The sequence below is a fragment of the Aspergillus lentulus genome, assembly GCF_001445615.1.
Source record: "Aspergillus lentulus DNA, contig: Alt13, strain: IFM 54703, whole genome shotgun sequence".
Lineage (NCBI taxonomy): Eukaryota > Fungi > Ascomycota > Eurotiomycetes > Eurotiales > Aspergillaceae > Aspergillus > Aspergillus lentulus.
Genome location: NW_028322114.1, coordinates 337611 through 362811, shown reverse-complemented (window position 1 = coordinate 362811; position 25201 = coordinate 337611). Strand labels below are relative to the sequence as shown.

General features: G+C 51.1%; 10 protein-coding genes across 10 annotated transcripts; 4 read left to right on the top strand and 6 right to left on the bottom strand.

Moving 5' to 3' along the window:
- Positions 1-608: 608 nt before the first annotated feature.
- On the top strand, positions 609-1977 carry ALT_7393 (tryptophan dimethylallyltransferase; the record flags this gene model as incomplete). The annotated part of the gene is made up of 2 exons (XM_033560782.2): positions 609-1762; positions 1818-1977. 2 exons carry the CDS (start codon positions 609-611, stop codon positions 1975-1977), a joined length of 1314 nt encoding a protein of 437 aa, XP_033416673.2.
- A 501-nt stretch (positions 1978-2478) lies between these two features.
- On the bottom strand, positions 2479-3858 carry ALT_7392 (beta-cyclopiazonate dehydrogenase; the record flags this gene model as incomplete). The annotated part of the gene is made up of 1 exon (XM_033560781.2): positions 2479-3858. One exon carries the CDS (start codon positions 3856-3858, stop codon positions 2479-2481), a length of 1380 nt encoding a protein of 459 aa, XP_033416672.2.
- A 1275-nt stretch (positions 3859-5133) lies between these two features.
- On the bottom strand, positions 5134-5834 carry ALT_7391 (isotrichodermin C-15 hydroxylase; the record flags this gene model as incomplete). The annotated part of the gene is made up of 2 exons (XM_089600258.1): positions 5134-5454; positions 5508-5834. The coding sequence occupies 2 exons, from the start codon at positions 5832-5834 to the stop codon at positions 5134-5136; spliced, it is 648 nt and encodes a 215-aa protein (XP_089455443.1).
- Positions 5835-7385: 1551 nt separating this feature from the next.
- ALT_7390 (MFS transporter) lies at positions 7386-9006 on the top strand (the record flags this gene model as incomplete). Its single annotated transcript, XM_033560780.2, has 3 exons — positions 7386-8057; positions 8117-8342; positions 8399-9006. The coding sequence occupies 3 exons, from the start codon at positions 7386-7388 to the stop codon at positions 9004-9006; spliced, it is 1506 nt and encodes a 501-aa protein (XP_033416671.2).
- Positions 9007-10599: 1593 nt separating this feature from the next.
- On the bottom strand, positions 10600-11214 carry ALT_7389 (uncharacterized protein; the record flags this gene model as incomplete). Its single annotated transcript, XM_033560779.1, has 3 exons — positions 10600-10866; positions 10927-11010; positions 11065-11214. The coding sequence occupies 3 exons, from the start codon at positions 11212-11214 to the stop codon at positions 10600-10602; spliced, it is 501 nt and encodes a 166-aa protein (XP_033416670.1).
- Positions 11215-12399: 1185 nt separating this feature from the next.
- On the top strand, positions 12400-12642 carry ALT_7388 (uncharacterized protein; the record flags this gene model as incomplete). Its single annotated transcript, XM_089600257.1, has 1 exon — positions 12400-12642. The coding sequence occupies one exon, from the start codon at positions 12400-12402 to the stop codon at positions 12640-12642; it is 243 nt and encodes an 80-aa protein (XP_089455442.1).
- A 3786-nt stretch (positions 12643-16428) lies between these two features.
- ALT_7387 (putative MFS peptide transporter) lies at positions 16429-18346 on the top strand (the record flags this gene model as incomplete). Its single annotated transcript, XM_033560777.2, has 5 exons — positions 16429-16432; positions 16477-16755; positions 16806-16941; positions 16985-17631; positions 17685-18346. The coding sequence occupies 5 exons, from the start codon at positions 16429-16431 to the stop codon at positions 18344-18346; spliced, it is 1728 nt and encodes a 575-aa protein (XP_033416668.1).
- A 1989-nt stretch (positions 18347-20335) lies between these two features.
- ALT_7386 (putative MFS transporter) lies at positions 20336-21430 on the bottom strand (the record flags this gene model as incomplete). The annotated part of the gene is made up of 2 exons (XM_089600256.1): positions 20336-20551; positions 21167-21430. 2 exons carry the CDS (start codon positions 21428-21430, stop codon positions 20336-20338), a joined length of 480 nt encoding a protein of 159 aa, XP_089455441.1.
- Positions 21431-22277: 847 nt separating this feature from the next.
- Positions 22278-23968, bottom strand: ALT_7385 (sugar porter family MFS transporter; the record flags this gene model as incomplete). The annotated part of the gene is made up of 3 exons (XM_033560774.2): positions 22278-23446; positions 23491-23816; positions 23871-23968. The coding sequence occupies 3 exons, from the start codon at positions 23966-23968 to the stop codon at positions 22278-22280; spliced, it is 1593 nt and encodes a 530-aa protein (XP_033416665.2).
- Positions 23969-24329: 361 nt separating this feature from the next.
- Positions 24330-24623, bottom strand: ALT_7384 (uncharacterized protein; the record flags this gene model as incomplete). The annotated part of the gene is made up of 1 exon (XM_089600255.1): positions 24330-24623. One exon carries the CDS (start codon positions 24621-24623, stop codon positions 24330-24332), a length of 294 nt encoding a protein of 97 aa, XP_089455440.1.
- Positions 24624-25201: the final 578 nt, after the last annotated feature.

Below are 25201 nucleotides of genomic sequence, written 5' to 3'. Positions count from 1 at the left end.
TTGCATGATCTTGCAACTGGTCCCATCCGGTTGGGTATTGGCCATTCCAGGATGGTGCATCTTGCAGATGGCCACCTGGTTACATCAGACTAGATCTTGGTGATCACCATCTTACCGCTTGGCACTACAGAATGTAAAAGTAATCACATGTAGTACTCCAGTGCATAGTAGGCTATACATTGTACTTTTGTCATTCATACGTGGGCTTAAATATCTCAAGCGGCCAAAACCACTTCCCCCCCCCCACAATAACAAAAGTCGCGAGCACCCACTGGCAGAAAATGGCTCTGATCCTTGAACACTTTTGGGACGGAATGTGGACCTCAGCCAGCCCGCGGTCTTCAGTGCCTGGTTTAGTGGGCGTACAAGGAACACAGTTACATCGGTCAGCGAGATGGACCTTGGCACTCTATGCCTATGGGCTGGTATAGCCTGCATCATGCGGTCGCTGTCACAAACGCACAGAGAATGCGATGCCCCCGCCCATGCGGATGAGAAGAATATCATGGTATAACCAGAACAGAAAAGGCAGGGTAGTGTTCCTTGGGTTCCCCTCGTCTTTTTGCCTCTCATTTCATACAACAAACTAGCAACTAGGAGGCTGAACGATGGAAATCTCCAAGAAACCAGCGGCACAGCTGCCAAAGCCTTTCCACGTTCTGAGTCAAGCCCTGAACCTCTCGAACAGGAACCACGCAAGATGGTGGTATAGCACTGCTCCGATGTTTGCCGCCATGATGGCGGGGGCCGGATATGACGTTCACGCACAGTACAAGTTCCTTTGCATCCACCGCGAGGTCATCATCCCGGCGTTGGGTCCCTACCCTGAAAAGGGTGAGCCCATGCACTGGAAGAGCCATCTGACGCGCTTTGGACTTCCCTTCGAGCTGAGCTTCAATTTCTCCAAAGCACTACTGCGGTTCGCCTTCGAGCCCATTGGTCCCTTAACGGGAACGCAGGATGATCCATTCAACACCCAAGCCATCAGGCCTGTTCTCCAGGACCTGAAGGCCATGGTTCCAGGGCTTGACTTGGAATGGTTTGACCATTTTACCAACGCGCTGGTCGTTTCAGAGGAGGACGTTCAAAATCTGCGTGATGCAAATTCTCATATCCCCGTCTTCAAGACGCAGAACAAGCTGGCGGCCGACCTAGAGCCATCCGGCCAAAGTGTCTGGAAGACCTACATCTACCCCCGCATCAAGTCTATCGCGACCGGGACGCCGAAGGAGAAGCTCATGTTTGACGCAATCAAGGCCGCCGACAAGAGTGGTAAAGTTGCCACCCCACTGGCGATCCTTGAGGAGTTTATTGCTGAGCGAGCGCCTACCCTGATCGGTCACTTTCTCTCTTGTGATTTGGTTAAGCCAGCCGAGTCGAGGATCAAAGTTTATTGTATGGAACGCCAGCTGAACCTGGCCTCCGTCGAAGACATCTGGACACTGAACGGGCGACGGGACGACCCAGAGACACTGGAGGGGTTGGATGCGCTCAGGGAGCTGTGGCAGTTATTACCCATCACGGAGGGTCTGTGTCCACTGCCGAACTGCTTTTACGAGCCTGGTACCTCACCGCAGGAGCAGCTTCCCTTCATTATCAATTTTACCTTGTCTCCGAAAAGCCCACTTCCCGAGCCACAGATCTATTTTCCTGCTTTTGGGCAGAACGACAGAGCCATCGCAGAAGGACTGGCCACTTTCTTTGAGAGAAGAGGGTGGGGTGGCCTGGCGAAAAGTTATCCATCGGATTTGGCATCGTACTAGTAAGTCTTGACATATCCCACATATTGAAGGAATAGGGCTGATCTCGATCCGCAGTCCGGATGTCGACCTGCGTACCTCAAATCACCTGCAGGCCTGGGTCTCCTTCTCTTACAAAGGAAAGAAACCGTACATGAGTGTCTACCTCCATACCTTCGAGGCCTTCAATGCTGCTAGCGAGGAGGTGACAATGTGTCATGAGGGTCAGCATCACTGAGCTAGATTACCTATTCATTTTAAATGCATTCACTAAACGCGTTGGTTGATTACATATGGGGAACTCGTAGAGGCAGATTATTGTTTATCCTAGCCATGGGTGCTGCAGATGCAAGGAGAAGTCTGCTTCGCTTAGGACAAGAAAGAAGACTCGATTTTTCTCTCTGTTCCCACTTTATTTTTCCTGTCCGTAGGAGCAGTAATCCAATAGACCTTGTTGCCTCGCCCCTCTCTTCAAAGATACAAGGGCCACGTTTCATTGGTACGTATCCCCAAGGGATCTACAGACTAGTTTATATTTGAGAGACCTTACCATTGCAATTTTCATATCCCTTACAAGTCTCAATGTGCAGGGTAAAGATCGCTCTTAGACGTCCAGTGTGGATACAATCATATTAAGTTCTCAAGCTCTAGTTTATTGCATCTATGAAACATTCCTAGATAGCTACCAAAGTGCGACCGCCCTTGTAGAATTTCGCAGATCAGTTTGATACACAGGTACTCAGGTTAGCGATGAGGAAGAAGCCATCTGCTCGAGAACCTCATCTGTATACCCCCATAGCAAGGTCGAGTAATCCGACGCCCAAGTGGCGCCGGTCCAAAACGTGCTGTTGAACCCCTGAAGCTCATAGAGTTGCCGATAGAACCCGCCACGGATTTCCTCCGCTGAAACAAACATGGTTACAGGGGTGTGGCTCGCGAATTTGACGATCTCAGGCCTCTGGGTACAGTATGTTTCCTCCGCACGGAGAAGCTCGAGCTTCTCATACATGTATGCCTTCGCCTCATCCTCGCCAAATTCGGACCCACCGACTAGCTTGATGTTGTGGTAGCCGGGGGCCCAATGATTATCCAGGCGCCAGATGAATGGTTCCTCGGGAACACCGTACAGGCGTTCTGGGTCGACGTTTACGAGGTTCACATCGTTGGGGAGACCTGTATCATTGACAAGCGCAGCCCAGTACTGATGATACTGCCACTTCGAAAAAATGTGCGATTCCTGCTTGCTGAGCGGAAAGCCGTGGAGGTTGTCCAGCAGTGGCGGAATGGTAACCAACAGTTGCTTGCCCTTCAGAAGCGTCTTCCTCCCATCAGCACTGCGCGCGATGACTTCAACGCCATTCTTGGAGCGCTGAACAGACTCGGGAGTCGTTTCCAAGAGAACGTCACCGCTGAGCTCTTTGCCAGCGCTCTTGTACAGAGCGGCGATGCCCTCGATGGGACGGACGTAGCCCTCGTTCAAGGCGGCGGCGTGGGGGACGCCGATGTATTGGATGACGTAGAGCGTGATCATTTCGAGCACGTCGCCAGAAGTGTGAGAGAAGAGAGCGTACACGGCATCCTCGAGATGGTACTTTTTCACGAAGTCCGCGAAAGGACTGACGAGGTCCTCTGGTACCGGTTCTGGGATTCTGTACACGCCGTCATCCAAGAACCCAAACTGGGAGATGGCATCGACCCATTTTGCAAATGCTTCCCTGTCCTGGAGCTGGCCTGGAGGGTATTCCGTTCTTTGCCCTGTTTTGAGGTCCACGTAGTCTTCGCGCGCGGGAGCAGGGTTGCGGCGCCCGTAGGGTACCTGAAGCCGCTCCAGATAGTTCCGAGTCACAGACGTGTTGAAGAATCCTTCCACACCGAAGTTGAGTGGCGTGTTATTTTCAGTATAGTAGGTTTCGCCGTGACCACCCAGATAATCGTTACGTTCAACGACAGCGACGGTCTTACCTTGATCCCTAAGACGAATCGCCGCATACGTTCCCGAGCTGCCACCACCAAGGATGATTACATCACGAGAGATGGTGTCGCGGGCGACGATCACATTCGCCAGACTAAGCCAGGCGACGCTGGAAAAACCAAGTAAGCTTGCGATCTTGGTAGCCATCTTCGAGAATGTCAGTAAGGGAAGGTGAAACATGACTAAATGCAACTCTACCGATTTATAAGTAACAGATGATCATACCATGTTTGCGCAACAGCTGGTGCGTGAAGCTTAATTCGCGAAATTGCTCACCTTGGACCCTGTGGCCTTGCTAGATTGTGATCGCCGGCCTGCAAGGCCTTAGCGTCTTGGGAATCAAGGGCAGCGCCTCCGTGACTAATCACTACCTCTTCGGGTCACATTGCAGGAAGCCAGCGTGATGATATCTCGCTTCAATGCGTCTGATTTGGGACCGCAATCCATGGTTTATGGTATGGCATTGGGAACTACATTGAGCAGCAGTGCCAGCTGAAAAGGTTCGGCGCTGATCAGACGCTAGTGGATGAATGACTTGACTGGCCATGAAGGGCTGGGCATGCAGTACCCTTGAGGATACCCTTGTCTTTATGACACATGCATATAGACTAGCGGCTTCGGTCCGCGTACATGGCCGCTTCCGATAGGGCACTAATAAACGCATTCTGAAAGGTTGTCTTAGATAGCGTTACACTCCTGTGCCCTTGGTTGATCTCATCTCGGCCAATTGTGTCACATTCTCTTGTCTAGCGGAAACCTGGCTGACCTTGGATGCGGCTTTTGTACTGACCTATCACACAATGCATATGTAAGTAGCATTGCATCTGAGCTGCTGAGTTAGATCAGCCGAAATACCAGGGTATTCAGCGTTGCCTGGTGAGGTCCGATTCAGCCAGTCACGTATATCACCATGCTTTCGCAGACATGGATTCTTACCTGGAACGTCCAGTGATCGCCCTCTTTTGTACCGTACACAACGATGTAACCTCGCGTATGAGATCCCACGAGCTATGAGGTTTATGACGTTCTGGCCGAGTGATGCCGACCCATTCCCTGGCCCATGGTTCAAGTCCGTAGTAGGTACATACCATCAGGGTCCGGCGAGTTACGGCGTGGGATGCCCTGCAGTCCAACAGAGTTGCAGGGATCCTACGTGTCCTCCTTTGCCTCTCTACAGGTATCACATGCGGAGTCGATTGGACGTCAGCAAGACAGAGCGAGCAGTAGAGGAATGCAAAAATTAGGAAAGGACCTTGGGTGGTTATTCTACTTCACCAACCCTTCATTGGATATCGAGTCCGCACTCTTAGCCACAGTTATGAGATTTCTGATACAAGACATACAACGTACAGAAGGTTTAATGTTATTAGTGATAAAAGTCTCTCTGAACAAATGGTTGGACTGCCTTCCCCATTATCCACTCTACGCCACTTCAGCGTAACACTTGGGGGTGTATTTGATCTTCAACGGCTTTGTATTCCAGACTTTGAAGACCAACGCGACTTTCCAGTCCGATCGAGGGGCAAGCTCCCAATCAACCTCCCAGATCAGCCGGGCCAGGGTCAGGCGCATCACCAACCAGGCTAGGACATGAGCGATGCAGTTGCGAGGGCCGTAGCTGAACGCCCGCATGGCGTGGCGATCGTGGTTCTGACGCGGGATCCCCGAGCCACTGTTCTCGAATAAATTGGTTTTGATCGACAAAGCCGCTGCAGCAATCGATGCAGTAGCATGTAATGTCCACTTGAGCACCACCGGGGATCAATGATCGTCCATGAAATCATCCCTTAAGGGACCCGGCGCATAAGACGGCGGGGACCGGGAGAGAAGTTCCGGAGCGCATAGTTTATGCAGGCGCTCAGGTACTTCAGCTGATTCACGCTAATGCCTCCAAAGCTGTTGAAGGTGCTTCGGATTTCGCCGAGCACTTTGCGCTCCACATTTTCGTTTCGGGCCAGGAAGTATAGCGTGGCGCTTAGAGCAGTTGCTGTTGTCTCGCCACCTGTGATGAGGAGCGCGGAGCACTTCCCATCCATTTGTAACGTTGGAGCCCGTACTGTGGATCGAACAAGGTGGCGGTCAGGTCCTTGTAGCGGGTGTTCGGTCCACTGGACGCTGCACATTGTCATGGGTGTACCTGCGGTGTGTGAGAAAGTTATCACGCAAGGACTAGGGGACGAACAACATCAGGGGAAGGAATAAGCATGGTGCGGAGCCTGATTACCTCCAGAATTATTTTCACCCAGGGGTGGTAATATGAGTTCTCGAGGCAGCCGTAGGTCTCGCCGAATGCAAGCTCGAAGATGAGATTGAATGTCTCGTACTAGAGCAATGCACTGTGTCAGCTGCCAATGTCCTGGACCAGGGGGTCAGGTACCTTACGTTAAGCCAAGCCGTAATTTCAGGTGTCTTTTCATGCTATTACTTCCTCATGCAGCTTCTCGGCCCGTAGAGTGGTGTTGGGTTGGATCACTAGCTCGTGCTCTCTCAGCGCAGCATCCGAGAACCCTTGGCAAGCAAATAGCGGTAAAAGCGATGAAGCTCGCCATCAACCGTCAGAATTTGGAAGAGGCGCAGTGGGGCCGTTATAGAGGGGTTTCTTTTTATCGATCTCAGCTTCCCAGGGGCGCGCACCGAAGATGTCATCCCATGCACGACTCGAGGTGATACCGGTCCGTACATCTCAGGTGACCGCGAAAGGTCCGAAACAACGTCTCCGGTGCATAGATAATACGAGTGACACAGACGCGTCACTGTTGCCAGGTTTGGCCCGGAATACTTTGCGAGTGGATGGAAGGTGATACTGGCTACTACCCACCGTGGCCCTTATCAACAGAACTAATGGTCCTGGCTTTGCTGAGTGAGACACCGTCCGCATCTGAACAGCTACCTTAGTTTCGTAGATTGTTTGGCGAACGATCTCGCTAGCGAATTGGATCAGTTGGGCAGATTCAGGCGAGCAGTAAGACGCGGAGCCGATAAGTGAAGGTAATGATGGGAGAAGGTTGAGAGCAAGGTTCTTGAGTTTTGTAGAGTATGCCCCCAAAGTTGCACTGCAAGGGGAAATGGCGCAGGCCCAACCATTAACTGTAGTCATGAATCTAATACCTTGCCTGTAGGTCGCCACGCATATGCAGCAGATGCCCATCTTTCGCTCATATCGCACCTAATCTTGTAGACCATCCGGATTTTCTCATTTTATCTCTGCTTTAGTCCAAGGGTATTACACTATGTCCTGAATGTTTGCCTTTCACAACGTGCCAGAGGCCCACCCAATCCCCAGCACGCTCAATCTCAAGCCTCTCCATACAGTGAGGATCGGGCTTCTGGAGATGTTGTAGAGGAGGACAGCGATGCCAGCTACGACTATTCATTTGCTGTCCGAGCTTCTAGACGCAAACGCATTCTCCCGCTTGACCCGAGGGCCAGGGCGAGCAAAAAGGGGGCGAAATAAATATTGCACTGCAGCACCTGTTGCGTATGGAACGCGATCGATTGGGATTTCCGCCTGTTTTCCACCTACACACGCAGAGGAGAACGAGCCCTAGCCCGCGTCCCAATTTACCACTGCACCAGTATGTCTCCCCGAGAAACGAAGTCATCCAAGTATATTTGTCTGACTAATGTGTCATAATACCGATCAGAATCTGCGAGGACAACCTCTCTGCTAGGTAATGGCTGGGAACATGGATCACCAGGAGGAGCCGCCACGGAACTGCAAAGAACCCAGTGGGCATGAACAGGGAGGTGGCTCAACAGAAAAGGCGTCAGAACCATCGACCGAGGAGGTAGGCTGGGATGGGCCGACGGATCCTGCACGACCGGTAAACTGGTCGCGTACAAAAAAATGGTGGAATATGTGCGTTATCTCATATCTCACCTTTCTCACCCCCTTGACTTCGTCGATTGTCGCACCGGCACAGGGACTTGTGATGAAAGACTTTCCTTCAGCCAGCAGGACTCTGGCCTCCTTCGTTGTCTCCATTTATCTCGTCGGCTTCGCAGTCGGACCTCCTTTCCTCGCCCCGCTTTCGGAAATTTATGGCCGATTGCGCGTCTACCAGGTCGGCACCTTAATATTCACGATCTGGAATATCGCAGGTGCTCTCGCCCCCAACGTCAGTGCGCTTCTGGTCTTCCGTCTATTCGCCGGGATTTCTGGCAGCGGTCCGGTCACACTGGGTGCAGGCAGCGTCGCGGATATGTTTGCCCGGCAGGAGCGTGGAGTCGCCATGTCCATCTATGGGCTGGGCCCGCTCCTTGGCCCTGTCATCGGGCCGATCGCCGGTGGCTACCTTTCCCAGGCACAAGGTTGGCGATGGGTTTTCTGGCTGCTAGCCATTGTGGTTAGTGGCGACTTCCATCCTTCTACTCTTCGTCCAAACTCACTAGTTCGCCGATACAGTCCGGGATTGCAGTCATTCTCGTTGTTCTTGTTTTATCCGAATCCTACGAACCGGTCCTCTTGCGGAAAAAAGCAAGTCGAACTAGACAAGAGAACAGATCTGTGGACGCGAACGCTGGGCACGCCCTGAAGCTGAACTCTAGGGAGGTTTTCATCCAGGCAATAACCAGACCAACGAAATTACTCTTCCTCACTCCAAATGTCGCCTTGTTCTCGCTATACACAGGTAAGTAGCTCTAAATCCCAACTCAGGCACAGGTCTAAACAGCTGCATGCCTCTAGGAGTTGTTTTCGGCTACCTTTACCTGCTCTTTACAACGGTCACCGAAGTATACGAAACCACCTACCATTTCAGTCAAGGCGCCACCGGACTTGTGTTTATCGGCATTGGCGTCGGAGCCCTCATTGGCATTGCTTGCTTCGGTGCCCTGTCCGATAAGATCCAAAGCCTCCTCATCGCAAGAAACAACGGCCAAGCGGAGCCGGAATTCCGACTTCCGCCGCTCATCCCGGGAAGTTTTCTTATCCCCGTCGGTCTCTTCTGGTACGGATGGTCCGCCCAGATGCATCTCCATTGGATAATGCCCATCATTGGACTGGGCTGGGTTGGCTGCGGGATGATCGCTACCCTCCTCCCCATTCAAGCGTACCTCGTTGACGCGTTTGGCGAGTACGCTGCCTCAGCAATAGCGGCGAACACAGTCGTTCGGTCCATTGTCGGAGCCTTCTTGCCGCTTGCCGGGCCTTCAATGTATGCTAAGCTCGGGCTGGGATGGGGGAATTCATTGCTTGGGTTTGTCGCCTTGGGTTTGTTACCGGTGCCGGTGGTATTCTACTTCTACGGCAAGAGAATCCGCATGAACTCACGGTATCAGGTGTCGGTGGCATAATCGTCATGTAATCTTTCAATGCATTGCCACGGTTTATTTCCCTTGCGGGAGAACTCTTGTCGAACAGTTTTAGGGTAGATATCTATCCCCGCGCTTATACCACTTCTACTTCCAGATATATATAATGCTTGGTAGTCAAAATAAAACTCTACGTAGGGTCTTCCTCTTGGGTGCAAATTCATTCCAGGTACATGAGATGCGAGCGTCTGGCGATACGTCGGCCTTAAAGTTTTGAGGCTTTATCGTACCCCGAAATGCTGGGCTTAACCCCCGTTCCCCCGCTCTAGTCCGTCCATCCTCGACCTGATTGGGGGTATATCTAAAGAAGCTGAATACTCAACCCAGATACGCTATAAGGCAACCACTGGTGCTGCAAGGCTACAAATACACCGGTGAGAGGCACTAAAGTCAAGAGCACCCAGGCCATAGCCAGTCCAGCCTAGGGTTCTTGGCATGAAAGGCCTCTTTGGTGAGGAGTGGCGCATAGCTCTCCAAGGACACCTTTCCCAACGTTCCTAACGGAAGCCGAAGGAACTGGGTAGAAGCCACGAAACCGTTCAATAAGAGGGTCCCTTCCCTATTCATCACTGGGTAAGGAAGAGGGTACGAAAATACACCTCTGGTTGCTTTCAGTTGCCTTCGGCACCTAGGTCCTTATGGCGATGAGTCGAGATACAGAGGATGACTACTTGAATGGTGCACAGCCAGAGCCCTCACTTGAGTAGTCGATTCGCTGATCACCCAGCAGAAAGTACGAGTAAAATGGCCGAGAACGCTAGATTCCAGTTCTGGCTCCATCGGCTGGGCTGGGTTTAGGTCGTTTGCGACGTCGCAGCTGAGAAGAAGGAAGCAAGAACTGGAGATGGGTAAAAAATAAATACTCTCGTAAGTCAACTTTATTTTGCTTTATTTTCTCGATTTGATTGTATATGAGAAAACCAGCAATTCAATTGCAGAATGCTATATGCAGAGCAATGGCTACATACAAGGAAAGCTCATCTTAGCTTCACCTGTTCAAAAGAAACAAGTTACTAGACTCCAACACCACGGTGAGGTGTGAGCTTATCGCTGGAGGCCTGGAGGCCATCGAAGATGACCGCCAGGCACCTACTTAGTAGAATTTCAGTCAACGTGTCGGGGGCACATTCTCAGCGCCAGCCGCACGAGAACACTTGTTCAGTGTCCACAACAGATCACCACAAAACTTGTGGGCGTAAATGAGGGCACTTCTTCAGTGCCGTCAGTCAGAAAATGAGGACACTTCTTCAGTGCCGTCAGTCAGGAAGTGAGGACACTTCTTCAGTGCCGTCAGTCAGGAAGTAAGGACACTTCTTCAGTGCCGTCAGTCAGGAAGTAAGGACACTTCTTCAGTGCCATCAGTCAGAAAATAAAAACACTTCTTCAGTGCCATCAGTCAGAAAATGAGGACACTTCTTCAGTGCCGTCAGTCAGGACATGAGGACACTTCTTCAGTGCCGTCAGTCAGGTAGTGAGGGCACTTCTCCAGTGCCGTCAGTCAGAAAGCAAGGGCACTTCTTCAGTGCCGACAGGGACATAAGGACACTTATCCAGCGCCGAAGGAACACGCGGGCCTCACTGGTGATCAGCCTCATGAGTAGTGTCCTTCTTTTCGCCCTGAGGCGAATCAACCCGTTGGTCCCGTTCATCTTCCTGGCCTTGTACTTGCCGCTGCTGATCCTCCTCCCTTTGCTGCTGCAGGCGCTGCAGCTGGCGCCGTTCCCTACGACGCTCCCGGCTATTTGGGCCGTCCATGCGAGGACGATCCTGCCAGCCACGAGGACGGGGAGGGGAAGAGGGGGGAGGAGGGGGAGGATGTCCCAGGTTCTGGGATGCCGCAGCCTGTAACGAGAAGTCATAGTCAGCATAACTTTAGCATAAGAGTAGCAGTAGCAGTCTTACCACGGCGGCCAGGGCGCGGGCACCAACACGACACTTCGCAGCGCCGTGACCCCAGCGTCGACAGAGAACACACCACTGGCCCTTCTGTACGGTACACTGTTAGCTTCAATAAATTAGATGGATTTTTGCTAGTGCTACCTTCTTTGCCTTCTTCACCTTGCCCTCGCCAGGGCCGCGCCGGTCGCCATTGTTCCGGTCAGGATTTCTCCCACTGGAACCAGAGGCAGCAGCTGGCTGACGAGATGTAGCCGAATCGGAGGTCGTAACCGAAGCCATCTGAGTAGCCATTTCTGCTGATGAGAAAATAGCAATGGTGGTTGTGGTGATAGCTCGAAGGGCAGGAGGCAAAAAGAGGGAGAAGAGAAGAGGATGGGGAAATAAAAAAAATTGTCCACAGCGAGTGTTTGTGCGAGGGGTATGATGGCGTCTCGCCTCCTAGTGTTGTCTGGTGGTCATTCATTCACTTTTGTTTATGGATCTTCCCCAAATACACTAGAGGTACAACATGCAGCAAGCACATAGTATGCACAATGTACCTATATAGTTGCCACTCCAGTATCTGGGTTCCAAGCCGTTCAGCGGATTACTGATATAAAGAGTAGTCAATACCTTATCTCTAGTGCACATCTTTGGGTAGTCTATCTCACTTAAAGGTATTGCTCTGATGGGAAAATACTGCAAAGTATGGGAAGTTTGCAACGCTACCGCCCAAGGTCTCATGGAAAGTCCTGTATCCGAATCACTCGTTCAAAAGAGTAAACGGGGTTAGCATGCTGAGCACACCCTTCTACTATCGCTACTACGCAGGACATAGTTGACAAATAGCTCGGTGCAGTTACTTCCTATAATCATATAACCAATGTTATTCTGTTCCCGAGGCCTAAAGGCTATGCTGTGCAGCTAGTACTAGTTTTCTTTGCTGGATCCCTTAAGACATAACCACCGTAGTATATTATCCGGTCTGAACGCAAGGTGAGTTGAGGTACGATCGATAACGTAGGGGCCCATGTACAATGGTTGAGCAAAATACAAGTGTACTCTACAAAGAAGGAATTTAATGTTGTTGACGCAATTGTATTTGCTGGACAATCGGACTCAATTTTCCATTACTTGAAAAAAATCAACAGAAGGGGTCGCTCGTGTATCAAAACTAAAGCTTATATATGAGAGCAAGCTCATCTTAGCTTCACCAGTCCAGATCGGAAGCTGGTTACTAGACTCCAGCACCACGGTGAGGTATGAGCTTATCGCCGGAGGCCTGGACGGATGATCATCGGAGATGGCGACCAGGCACCTACTTGCGCAGGATTTTCGTCCATAAATTGGTTCAGGGGACATATTGTAGCGCTATCAAAGGTGATCAGGACACATTGCAGTGCCCATCAAAGGTGACGATCACATATTGTAGTGCCGTCATATTAAGGATCTCTCACTGTGTATTATTTTACTCATCGAGTTCCATTTGGTCAGAGCATGACGCTTCCTCGGGAGCTACCCGTGGAGCTGGCCGCATTCGCGACTCTGCTGAGCGCTGGGGGCGCTGATCTTGGGGAGACTGCTGCTGGGGGAGCTGCTCCTGAGGGGCGTGCTCCTAGCGTCCCAGCTGCTCCTGCGCCTCCTGCTGCTGCCGCTCTGCCAGCCGACGTGCCGTGCGACATTGCCTCAAGCTTATACGAGGGCGCTGCTGCGGCGCGCCCAGAGGGTGGTAATAAGTAACCAGAGGGCAGCTACTTCTTCCAGTAGGGAGGACCCTGGTCTGAGGACTGCTACATATTTCAGTAGCAAGAATCCTTGCCTAATTCAAATCCATTAGATTTAAACTATTTATAATGTTTAGGAGAATCAAACACACTATCAAGAGAGTAATATTACAGAGAACAGCACTGTAAAGATGGCACTCCTCCACAGTGTGTCCCTATTTTTGACAAGCCAGGCATTTCTTGCCCTACTAACAAATGCGGGTGAGTATTTTCCCGCGGAAGCTGTCGCTCCATGGACATACCTTCTTCGTCTTCTTCGTCACCTTGCCCAGCCCCCGATCAGGTGGACGCAGACCACCGTTGCCGCGATCGGGGCGTCTCCCACCAGAACCAGATGCGGCAATGGAGGCATGCATGTTTGCATTGAAACCTTGGACTGCCGTACTCATATTGATTGAGCTTGCTTGTTCAGCGATACTGTCTTCTTGAGTTTTGGCGATGGGAAGAGAAAGGGAAGAAGAAAGGAGAGAGAGAAGAGGAAGAAAAGAATCTATCTACAACTGCCAGTGTTGCGCAGTGGTCAATCACCATCACCACACAACACTTCCCAAAAGGGAATGGTGGGTTCATGTCTCCCATAACAGAATGTTTCCATGTACCTACAGCGAGCCGATTTTCCCTCATGAGATGATTGCGACTGGCGACTCGAATCATTCCCTAGCCCCCGCGCGGTGTATAACAACATCGATGGATTCACAGAGACTTGAAGTGAGTGCCGTCCTGTTGAGTAATTCTACACGTTCGTCACTGAAATGTTTGTCAGATCTTGAATTAACGAAGACAGGCAACAACAGATCCACCGTGCGTTGATACTGGCTTCAATACGCGCTTCAAGCCCTGCGTCTCTCCCTTCCGCCATGAGTGGAAATATGAGCCTGTAAGTATCCTATTGCTCCGAATCTTTCTGTTACTTGTGTTTGGTCTTCCTTCTGTTGTGCTTTGAAGAGTTGTGCTAACGTTTGAAGCTCAATTAACGCCAAAGAAAGCATCATTGACCTCGGACAAAGCATTACTCGCATTGACAATTCTCCCGTCCGATGGCTTTGATCCCATCGACTATGGCCAGCTCAAGCAATTCAAATACACCTTTTCCCGGAGGCTCGCCCAGTTGAGCTGATAACAGGCATTGTCGAAGGGCCAGCCGTAGGCATGGATTGCCTTATGCATGACGGATTTAAAGAAGGGGAAATGGCATGGAGTGGAATGGTCTGGGCTACAGAGTCGACTCGAAAAGTCCCAACCTCTTACAATTTTTCCTTTCTTTGTAATTGACCGGGTTAGGTCAACTTTCAGGCTCTTGGGGTCCTTGCCAACTCACCTGAGCCAGTTCGGAGGCCTCATCAAGCCATTTAATTGGTAGTAGCAGCATGTAAGGCAGGTATATGATGAGCACGAGCTGATGACTCGTATACACGGCGCTCTCTGAAGAGAGATAATTGCAATGCTGTATACCCAGTAACACAACGCTTAATAAGATTACCCACATAAAAGATCATATGTCCTCGATCTCCATACGAAATCACAGTGTACGAAGGTTTAGCCATTGGTACTTATACCTAGGAAGCAACAGCTACATTACAGGTCATTCAAAGAGCGGTTGCTCTCTTTGATCTTCGACGGTTGTTCGTATGCTCTACCATATGAGTGAAAAGAAGCCAGCTTCTTTGGGCATACTTGCATATTCCTAATCGCAGACGAGCAAGCAAGTTCCCGATTCTTGAGGCTATTCTCTAGCTAACTACGTCATGGATACTGGTCTCCATCTTCCTCTTTTTCATCATCATGACCCTCGACTGGCCGCTGGCTTTGTTGGAGGTGGCCATCCAGCAGCTCCAAATAGAGCTGCCGGCCCACCTCCCGCAACTGCGCATTTTCCCCTCTCAATTCCTCTAATCCGTGCGAAAGTTGCTGAAGCTGCAGATGCAGCTGCACATTCTCCTCGCGTTTCCTCCAGGTGCTGCTGTTACTGCTGCTGTCGCTCCTGCTGTCTGCGCATCCTGCAACGGTATCTGGCATTCATTCCCTCCTTCCGGCGCCGCCGCTGGGGGATTGGTCCGCCTCGAGGTGGAGTTCTATTAAACTGACATTAACTCATATAGTGTGGTAGGAGTGTTATCTGTCCTTACTTGGGCGTTCGAGGGCCCGGCACGTGAGAGGCAATCTCCCTCCTTATAGCCGCGCCGCTAGCACAGCTTGCACCGCACCTCCTGTATTGTGATATGCATCGTCAGAATATTTAAAGTGAGAGTGACGTATTGGTGCGTACCATGATGCGGGCTGGCTTCTGCCCACCGTGAGTGCGGCCATTGCCCTCATCCCCCTTGTTGGGATTCCTCCCACCCGAGCCGGAGGAAGCTGCTGGTTGGTGTTGACTGAAGGTAGTGGAAGACATATTGGAAGGATTGCTGACAGATCGAAATGGAGAAAGGGGAAAGATGGTAGTTAGAAGTAGCAGGAAAGGGAAAGGGCGAAACACATCCACTTTGCAAAGCAGTTTTGTTTTGATATGGCCTATGGCCTCACTATGCCCTTTTAGGACGATGTGCTGAAAGATGGTGAATGCTCATCGAGCAAAGCTAGTAGACAAAAAAAGTACTTATCCTCCTCTTTTCTTCTCTTTCATTTCTTTCCTTTACTGTCTCTCACCATAACCAACATTCGTTCAAAGAGTAATGGGACACATGCACAATTGCCCAGATTATAAACGCAGCTATGTCATCCGGTCCTATATCTAGACTCAAGCAGTAAAAGCTGTATGTAGGTCTAGTAGTAGGCTTCGCTGGTGTAGGCAACATCAGTCCCCGCGGACAACCCAGGATCTGGAGACAAGAGAGTACATGCAGTCATGAAGAACACTCCAACACAACACCATGCTCAGTTTGCACACTCGAGAATCTAGGGACTAGCAACTTTCTATCACGAACCAACCAGACAACAGAAGACTGTCCTCGGCGCAATACGTCAAGTTTTTCAACAGAGAAGTATGTGTGGCAACTAACTATTCTCAACAGAATCACGTTATTGACGTTGAGTACCATCCTCAATGTGTCATTCCAGCCTATAGTGGACATCGTACGGCACAGTATGTTTATTGGTCAAATTGAGTCCCTGGGAAGTTACCCAATGGTTTTGATCTCCGAGCCACAGTGGTTCTCTCCCTCTTAAACTCGAATCGCCACGAGGTCAAGGCAAGGGGTTGTACATGAGTATTTTATCCAGAACTGACCTCAATAGTGCCTAAATCTTTGTGGCACGTGGATACCACGTTTCCTTCTACCGCCCCGGCGATTTTACGTTTGACAGACACGATGAACCACTGGCACAAAGAAATGGCGAAAACATCCAGAAGCTTCCAGGACCCAGCAATCCTTACAAATGGGGCAAAGTGAGATGCTAGCTTGTTGGCAGAACAAATGCCGGACAGACCTGATGGCGCGATAGTGGACTCGAATTGATCAACGTGCTTTAGCTTGCAGCCTTTCCCCGATAAGCACGGCTAAGCAACAAATCGCACCTGAGGTTACATTGCATACACAGACCTCAAATGGCTCTGTCCAATGAACCTCAATTAATACTCCGGACTAAATGCCAGCGAATGTTGCATGATCGTGTTACCGACGGAGTCCGTCCTTTGCCTAAATGCAAAGAACAGATCTCGATGGCGCGACCAGGTGAGCGTCGATAAAAAGGGACCATCCATCTTCTCGTCTGGAACCATCAACCAGTCTCATCGCAGATCAAGATGTGTATGTTTGTCCGGCCCGTTGCCTAGCTATACTGACAATACCAGCTCCACCAGGTGATACCATTGCCAGCAACGCGATAACTACCAGTTCGATCAACGCCAAAGGCGACCTCGAAAAGCACGACTACGAAATCACAGCCACGTCTACCGAAACCGACGACTACCCTGCTCCCACAGAAGAAGAAAAGATCTCCCTGCGCAAAGTCCCCGCGACCCTCCCTCTGGTGTCGTTTTCGCTGTGTATTGTCGAATTCGCGGAGCGTGCATCCTACTATGGCGCCAAGAATATCTTTTCAAATTTCATCCAATTTCCTCTTCCAAAGGGTATACTGCTACCCGTGTTCGTCTTACGGACAAAAGCTAACTGAAGACAGGTGGAAATGGAGCCGGCGCTCCCCCGAGGGGCACACAGGAGACGGCCGGTGCTTTGGGAATGGGCCTGCAGGCTAGCTCGGGACTAGTCCTCCTGTTCACCTTCCTGGCTTATGTCCTGCCTATTCTCGGTGGATGGTAAGTTGGTCCCCATTTTTGGTAAACCCTTCTGACAGCGTAGGTGGGCCGACGTCTATGTGGGCCGGTACAAGGCAATCTGCGTTGGTGTAGCAATCTGCGGCATCGCACATATAATCCAGATCATCGGCGCTATACCGTCCGTCCTCCAGAAAGGCCCAGCCCACGCCGCGCCTCCGTTCGTAATCGGCCTTCTCCTTCTGGCGCTTGGGGCTGGGATCTTCAAGCCAAACATCGCACCCACGATCCTCGACCAGAATCGCCAAAAGAAGCAGTACACGAAGGTCCTGAAGACAGGCGAGAAGGTCATTGTCGATCCGGAGTTGACCACCACGCGAACGATGCTGATATTCTACGCGTTCGTGAACGTTGGGGCATTTTATATGCTTCCCACCGCGTACGCGGAGAAATATGTCGGGTTCTGGCTGTCGTGGGTGCTGGCGGGAGCGATATACTTTCTTCTCCCGGTTGTGCTGGCGTTGGTGTATAAGAAGACGTACAAACAACCTCCGAGCGGCAGTTCCGATCTTACCAAGGCCGTGAAGATCATCTCAACCGCTCTCCGACGCAACAAATACCGCGTTTGGAACAAGAATTTCTTTGACGCCGCTAAGCCTAGCGCGCTCGCCGCGGAAGGGATCGAGGTAGATTGGAGCGAGAAGCTTGTGGACGATGTTCGACGGACGTTAGGTCAGTTAACCCTAAAGCTTTCAGAAACTACTCTAACAATCAGAGTCGCACAGTGGCCACCGAAGTCTTCTTCTACTTTCCCCTCTGGATTCTGAACGACGGTGGCATCGGCTCCGTCGCCAGTAATCAAGGTGCCTCGATGACTACCAATGGCGCCCCCAATGATCTCCTCAACAATTTCAACGCCTTGACAATCATCATCACGATTCCCCTCCTCAGCCACGTCGTCTACCCCACTCTCGCGAAGCACCGGATCTCCTTCGGCCCCGCAAGCCGGATCGCCTTCGGATTCGTCCTAGCAACCATCTCCAGCGTCATCGCAGCGATAGTCCAGTGGCGCGTGTACGAGACCTCACCCTGTGGCTACCAAGCCTCGACATGCGATGGCGTCAGCCCACTGAGTATTTGGTGGCAGATCCCGAACACGGTGCTGGGTGCGCTCTCGGAGTGTTTCTGCAATGTCACGGCGTATGAGGTGGCGTATTCGCGGGCGCCGCCGAGCATGCGTGGCCTAGTCGTGGCTGTGTTTTTGTTTATGAATGCACTGTCCAGTGCGCTGGGGGAGATATTGATTCCGGCGACGAGGGACCCCTGGCTAATTTGGATCTGGGCCGCGCCGGGTATTGCGTTGGCTGTGCAGACGGTGGTATTCTGGTGGAGGTTCAGACACCTGAATGATGAGGAGTTTATGACGGACGAGAAGGATTATCAGTAGTGATATACACTTCCCCACAGCTTGTACGTGTAAGCTCGAAAATGGATAGCTCATCGATTACTGAGATCAACATAAATTTTCTTAACAAACACCTTATCCTCCCGCCACAGAACACCACTCACTCCCCTTACCATTAACAAGTCGCGTCCGCGTCCAAATATCCACAATCAAATGATATCCTTGACAACCAAGATCGATCGAAATTACAATTTCTTCCCATCATACTCTTTAAACTTCAACGCCTTGATATCAATCCCATCGATCGCGCGTACCTACACCCTCAGCATTGCCCATTATTACATCCAGGGACAGGACAAACATACATTAATCGCTGTAGGCTGATCCTCACCCGGAAGCGAAGACTGAGCATACACGCTCGTCCCACAAGTGCGACAGAAATAATGCGGATAATTGCGCGATGCGAAGCGGTATTCCTGGCTTCATTAACCCAGTGTATAGACGCTAGAACGGGGAGTTAGGATACTGTAACTGCGTCCTTGTCCATCTCCATGGTAACCTTTGAGGTGGGGACGAAAGTGAGCATGTAGCCGTTGATGTGGCAGATGGAGCCTGTGTCTGTCAGCTGGAGGTACGAGGCCAAGATTGGGAGTTGTACAGTTGCATGAGACGACCTCCGTTTCTTCGATTGGAGGGGAGGTGGAGAAGGAGAGTTTGACGGCGCCGCAGTGGCAGCTTGCGGTGTAGGACTTTTGATCTGACATTGTGACTGATGTTGCTGGTTGTGTCTTGATGCGGGGTGGGAGATGTGACTATATATTAGCATCTCACGTCTCGTGTCTTCAAAGCTTTATATGTACCCAGTTGTTGAGTGGTGGTTGGGAACGCCCCGAATCAACGGTTTCCTGGATTGTCTCAGCCTCCTTGTAATACGAGTCTTTGAAACCGTAGACCTCGGCCGCATGAATACGAGGTGGTGACTCAATTTTAATAGAACAGACGTATTCGATTTCCTAAGTGGGATATGTGGCCAGATCATTCATAAATGTAGCTATGGCAACGACTCATCCTATGCAGATATAGCTTTTCATGGCCGCAGGCGTCCGTATTCGTTAACTGGTTTGATGAGCAGTATTTCCAAGGGGAAACAATGACATCACCTCATTCTGGACCTTTGTATTTTGTTTATCGACGTTGCATATTATATTCATACGACCTCAGTTGTCTGATAGCGTCTCACGAAATTTAAAAAGAAGGAAATAAGATTGTTGAAGGTTGGGTTGACGGGCCATGGAGAAGCAAAACAGCAACTGCGATCACATGGATAAGCAATATGTCTAGGGCAGCTTTGCCATAAACAGTTCATGATCTGAAACTTGATCGACAGATTTAAGGCTACTTTCCTCCAGAATAGCATTCCAGGTTCAGTCAAGCCGCACGGGTATTCCAGGTTTGCAGATAAGGGATCTATATTTCCTTCCGCGCATGCCTACTATACTTCTTTCTCAGCGTGGCCCCAGCCTACCCAGGTTAATATGTACTCTGGAAAATAAAAGACAGAGACCCACTCTTATGAAACAAACGAAATAGGTATGAACGCAATAGACAAAAACGCCAGCGTGGAACTCGCCCACCCCACCCCCACCTTTTGATACATCACTGTCGACAACAAGGGAAATCCCGCACCGAAATCTAACTGGAAGAGATCGTTCCGCGCAAGCACCGACGCCGAACAAACCGGATACGCGTCGGGAGATAATTCAGAATAGGGTTCAACAGAAGAAAAGCACCCACTGCTAAGAAACTGGAGCCGATGATATGCATGATCCAGTGGATTTCTGGCCGTGCGCTCCAGCCGAACCAGAATACAGACCGGGATGAGACAAGCGCCGAGGATGGCAGATGCAAGACGAGCTTCTGGTGAAAGGTTATTGTTTGTGTCGAAATGGGGCTCGAGGTACTTGTGCATTCACCAGTAGTACGGCGGAATGGTCAGAAGAGCGGCGACGAGGATACCGAGGAAAGCAAGGCCTAGTGGCCGAGGTTAAAGTAGTAGATTCCCCCGAAGGCGATGGGAAAGGACTTGGACAAGATGTACAGAAGGCCGTAGAGGAGCACAATATAGGGATTGAGAAGGAAGACTATGGGCTGCGTAAAGTTGAGAGTAAACAGTCCGACCTGTACAATCATGAGGATTTCTCGTCCAGTAAGATCTTCACTTTTGATCTGTGGCTCGCACTTTAGGATCTCTCATCTAGGCAGTTAGCGTAGCCGATATGCACGTCGATAGAGGATATTCACTGATGGTGTCTCCGGGAGGAAGAACAGCAACATCAGAAGTGAGAATCTCAACAACCACATCAGTTGCCAGATAGTCCATTGTCAGCCTTTTGCCTGTGCTGTGAATCCTCCAACTAATAGTCCCATGACAGGACCGCACACAGCACTGATTCCCAAGATGCCAATTGCATAGGCACATTTTGCTGGTCGCAACATGTCAGCAATTGTAGTGCCCCCTGCTTGTATAGCTGGCTGTCACTCTAGTTACAAGGATCCATACCATAGCTAGAGCAGGCGATCCAAAGAATCCAGTCAGAAATCAAAATTCAAGCAGTGTCACTAGATTGCCCACCAAGGCTGTCGGGACTTGTAGGGCAACGAAGATAGCCAATGTGAAGATATATGCTGGATCACGTCCTATGCAAGGAACCTCACTCATGGGTGACCAATCAGCCCTATCCAGCAATGAACAGGCCCAGCTCAGCGTTGTGGTCATATGGCTGACATGAAACTCCTGCATCACAGTGAGGATTCTACCTCATCAGCATCAATTACACTAATGATATAGGGGGGACTGCAAACCTCTGAATCATTCCCATCCCTCCACTTCATGACATTGACATCTTTCCCACGCTCCGGATTGATCCGCACACCTGTGAGATCTTGGAATTGACGTCCATTATGCTCCCACACTGAGGACGGAATCGCCGGTTCAGATGCCGTGTTAGCAAACACGTCCTCATCTGCAACGCTATCCCCATCGGTGCGACCGGTAAAAGCCATGCGACCTGATTTCTCGAGGTTAGTTGTATCGCTTCCATAGTGACAGGTCCTGTTCCTCCGCATCCTTGAAGAATCACCCGTTGGTGAGGAATCCAATGGCATGGCCAGCTACCGAATCCCGCATGAGCGTGGACATACTGTCTAATTTCCGGACAATTGTGCTGTTGATCATTGTTCCAGCATGTTGTCATCCATATGGTGGAATTAATACCATTGCGATCCGCAACAGTCGATGACTGCGATACTCCCATTGCTTTCTTGTTCCGGCAACACGACAGAGCAACATTAAATCAATATAAGCGCTCGCAGAACGATCCCGCGTGGATAAATGCTACTTGCTAACTGAAATACGTTTTAATCTCTGTGTTTCAGTCCAGAGGTTCTTGGTGACGGGATAAGTGGACTTCAGTTCGGCATGTTGATCATTGGGCGAATCTCCGCATCAGCATTTTCAGCCTTTAGAGAGGGGTCCGCTGGCATGAACTAAATAACTGGTTACGCCAAATACACCGAACTTGCATGAAATACATTCAATTGAAGGGGAAGCAGAGTAATGACGAGAAAAGGGATGATGAGGAGGCAAACGTAAGTGAAGGTTGATTCTCAAAAAACTATCACCTGGCGCGTTTAGATCCTCGGAAAAATCATCGAATGATACGACCTCCTGACAGGTTCGAGTGCCTTTGAGTTTGTTTCCTTTGCATGTCTCCCTCCTTATTCGCATGGTTTGGTATCTATGAGTTGGTTGCTTTTACGAGTGCTTTATTATGTCTGTCTTGTCATTGTGCATCAAACATGAATTCTTCATCTAGGTTGGTTGGCCATATATCATAGGATAAATGTCAACCATCGTATTATATATACTACATCACTTCCACATCACAAAAGCCAATACGTATCAAGGCGTCAATCATGCCGTCTTAGGAACAGTCTCTTCGGCAGTCTCCAAATGCGAATCCCGAGCCTTCTCCTGCTGCATCTCGCGGAAGGTAATGGTGGGAGTCCAGTGCTTGCTCAGCCGGGCACTGCTCACCTCGCCGTACAGCTCATCCACCTGCTCGAGGGTAAGGCCCTTGGTCTCGTAGATCATAAAGTACACAAACGAGATGCAGAGGAAGCAGCAGCCGCCCCAGATGAAGAAGATCTTGGACTGCAGGTTGGCGTTGCCCGGGCCGTAGTCGACCAGGTACGGGGTGGAGTAGGCGATGGCCCAGTTGAGCAGCCAGTTGGTGGCGGTGGTCATGGAGAGGGACTTGGCGCGGATCTTGAGGGGGAAGATCTCGCCGGTGACGACCCAGGCGCTGGGGCCCCAGGTGGAGGCGAAGAAGAAGATGTAGATGCAGATGAAGGCGATGGCGGCCTTTTGGGCGGGCTCGTTGTGGACGATGACGACGCCGTTGGCGTCTTGGCCGGTGGTGGTGGTGCCGAGGATGGCAACGAGGAACTGCGAGACGCACATGCCGACGGCTCCCCAGAAGAGGACGGGGCGGCGACCCCATTTCTCAATGGCATAGAGGCCGGGGAAGGTGGAGCCGACGTTGACGCAGTTGGTGATGAGACTGATGGTGAAGGAGTTCTTGAAGCCGGAGTTCTTGAAGAACTGAGTGCCGTAGTAGAAAATGAAGTTGATGCCGGAGAGCTGCTGCAGGGCCTGCAGGCCGCAGCCAGTCAGGAGCCGCTTGAGCAGGTTGCCCTTGAAGCAGTCAAGGTAGGTGGATTTGCCAAGGCTGAGCTCGTATTCATGGTTGGCCTGGATCTCGGCCAGTTCCTCGCGGACGGCCGGGTCATCGGCAGGGAGGCGGCGGAGACGGCCAAGGGCTTTGGCAGCGCCTTCGACGTTGCCGTTCTTGATCATGTACCGGGGCGTGTCCGGGAGGATCAGCATACCGCCAACGAGAATGATGGACCAGGCAAACTGGACAGCGATGGGGATGCGGTAGCTGCCGGTGTCCATGCGGTGCTGGGTTGAGTTGTTGACGATCGAGGCCAGCAGGAGACCAATGGTGATGGAGAGCTGGTAGGCACCGACGATGGTGCCTCGAATCCACTTGGGGGCGGTTTCAGATTGGTAAAGAGGGACTGTCCATTAGCAGGATTCTTCAAGGCAATGGGAGAAGACATACTCAAAGCAGAGATCAAACCGACACCGAGACCGGCAAAGAAGCGACCAGCCAGGAAGAGGGGGATACCCGTGGCGGCAGTCTGCAGGATGACTCCCAGGTTAAACACCTGGGCCGAAGCAATCAGACCCCAGCGACGACCGATCCGGTCACCCATGGGAGCAGCAGCCAGAGCACCGAAAAATGTACCAGCAGAGAGGATGGAGACGATGGCGGCAGACTGAGAGGAGGTAACGTTCGGATGTCCGGTGGAATCACGGTAACCGGTGGAGAATTGCGCTTGCCAGTAGGGCATGGCAAGAATGCCGCTGATTGTTCCTGTGTCATATCTAGATCGGTGAGACAAGATCATTGCAAGTGGAACTCAGAGTAAAGGAACCTACCCGAAGAGAACACCTCCAAAGGCGACGAAAAGACCGATGACAATGGCCGGCCAGGACTTTCCTGGCACGCCTTCTGGCTTCTTGAGCATGAACCCCATTGTGCGATTATTATTATGAGCGGATGGAGAAGAGGTGTCGACTGGAGAAGAGACAATGCCGGTATGTCGGGGAGATGGGGTGCCTTTTATGTGACGGAGTAAGTGAGACAGTTACACTGCAGCATGGGGCAAACCAATCGACGCCGCCCGCAAAAGACGCAACCAACTCCTCGGTTGAATCTTATTCGGTCAGCAAGCCATACTCGGTTCTTCCTCCTTGGCGGAAGTCTAATCCCTGCAATCTTGGCGGGGGTTAGAAAGTTGTAGACTCGACGATGACCAGTCGCCATACCAGTCCTTATCCCGTCACGCGAGGCCTAGATCCAGCCAAGAAAGTAGAACCAAAGTCATGAAGGCGACTTTACTCGACAAGACGACCGGTGAGGGACTTTCCCAGATCGACCGGGGCAGAGCTGGCCGTGGGTGTGGATAACGTGTATCCCCATGGGGGAGAGCGGGAGGCCTGAGAGGGGGACCATCGTTCGGCTTCCCCCAGTTTCTGCGACACCGGGCCGGACGGACGGTCTGTGTCGCAGTCTCTGCTGAGTTTGACTGGGGGATTTGACTGTGCCCCGGAGAAATGGTTTACAGTCAAAACGCCGTCCCGAGACGATGATTGGTTCGAGTCAAACATTTCCGCCGAGGATTCTCCCATTGGAACATTTCTCATGTCTCGGCGTTTGTGGCTGAACTCTACTGGCAAAGTGCTTCGAGAATGATCGTTTGCCCTCACGGAGCCAGTCACACTCCGACTGTTTCCCTGAAATATTCACCGAGAATCTTCCTGTTTCCCTGCAGTTGGGCATGTGAATGGCCGTATTCCTCCGACTGCGGGGCCCCGCAACCCCAGCACCGCAAACTACCTGCATTTACTGATCTGACCGAAGGGCACACTGTCATGTGTTTCTCCCTCCTTTTAATCCGTTGTCCCGTCGAGTGTCGATTCCGACTTTTTGGATCGGGACGACAAAGTTCGGGCTTGAGACCATCGGACCAGTGTCTCGTGTTGAACTTTATTGATGAACTTAATCAATTGATTCCCACACCGACTATGGATCAATAAGGTCATCGTATGATCTAGTTCAGTGGTCGCATTGGCGAGAAAGGCAACAGTTGGCGACGTCCATGTACTTGTCCCGATCCTTGTGAGAACATGACATTCCCCGTGTTGTGGGTCGATACATATGCACAATGGTAATATATAATTCACCTCCATAATGGGGGCTATACAAT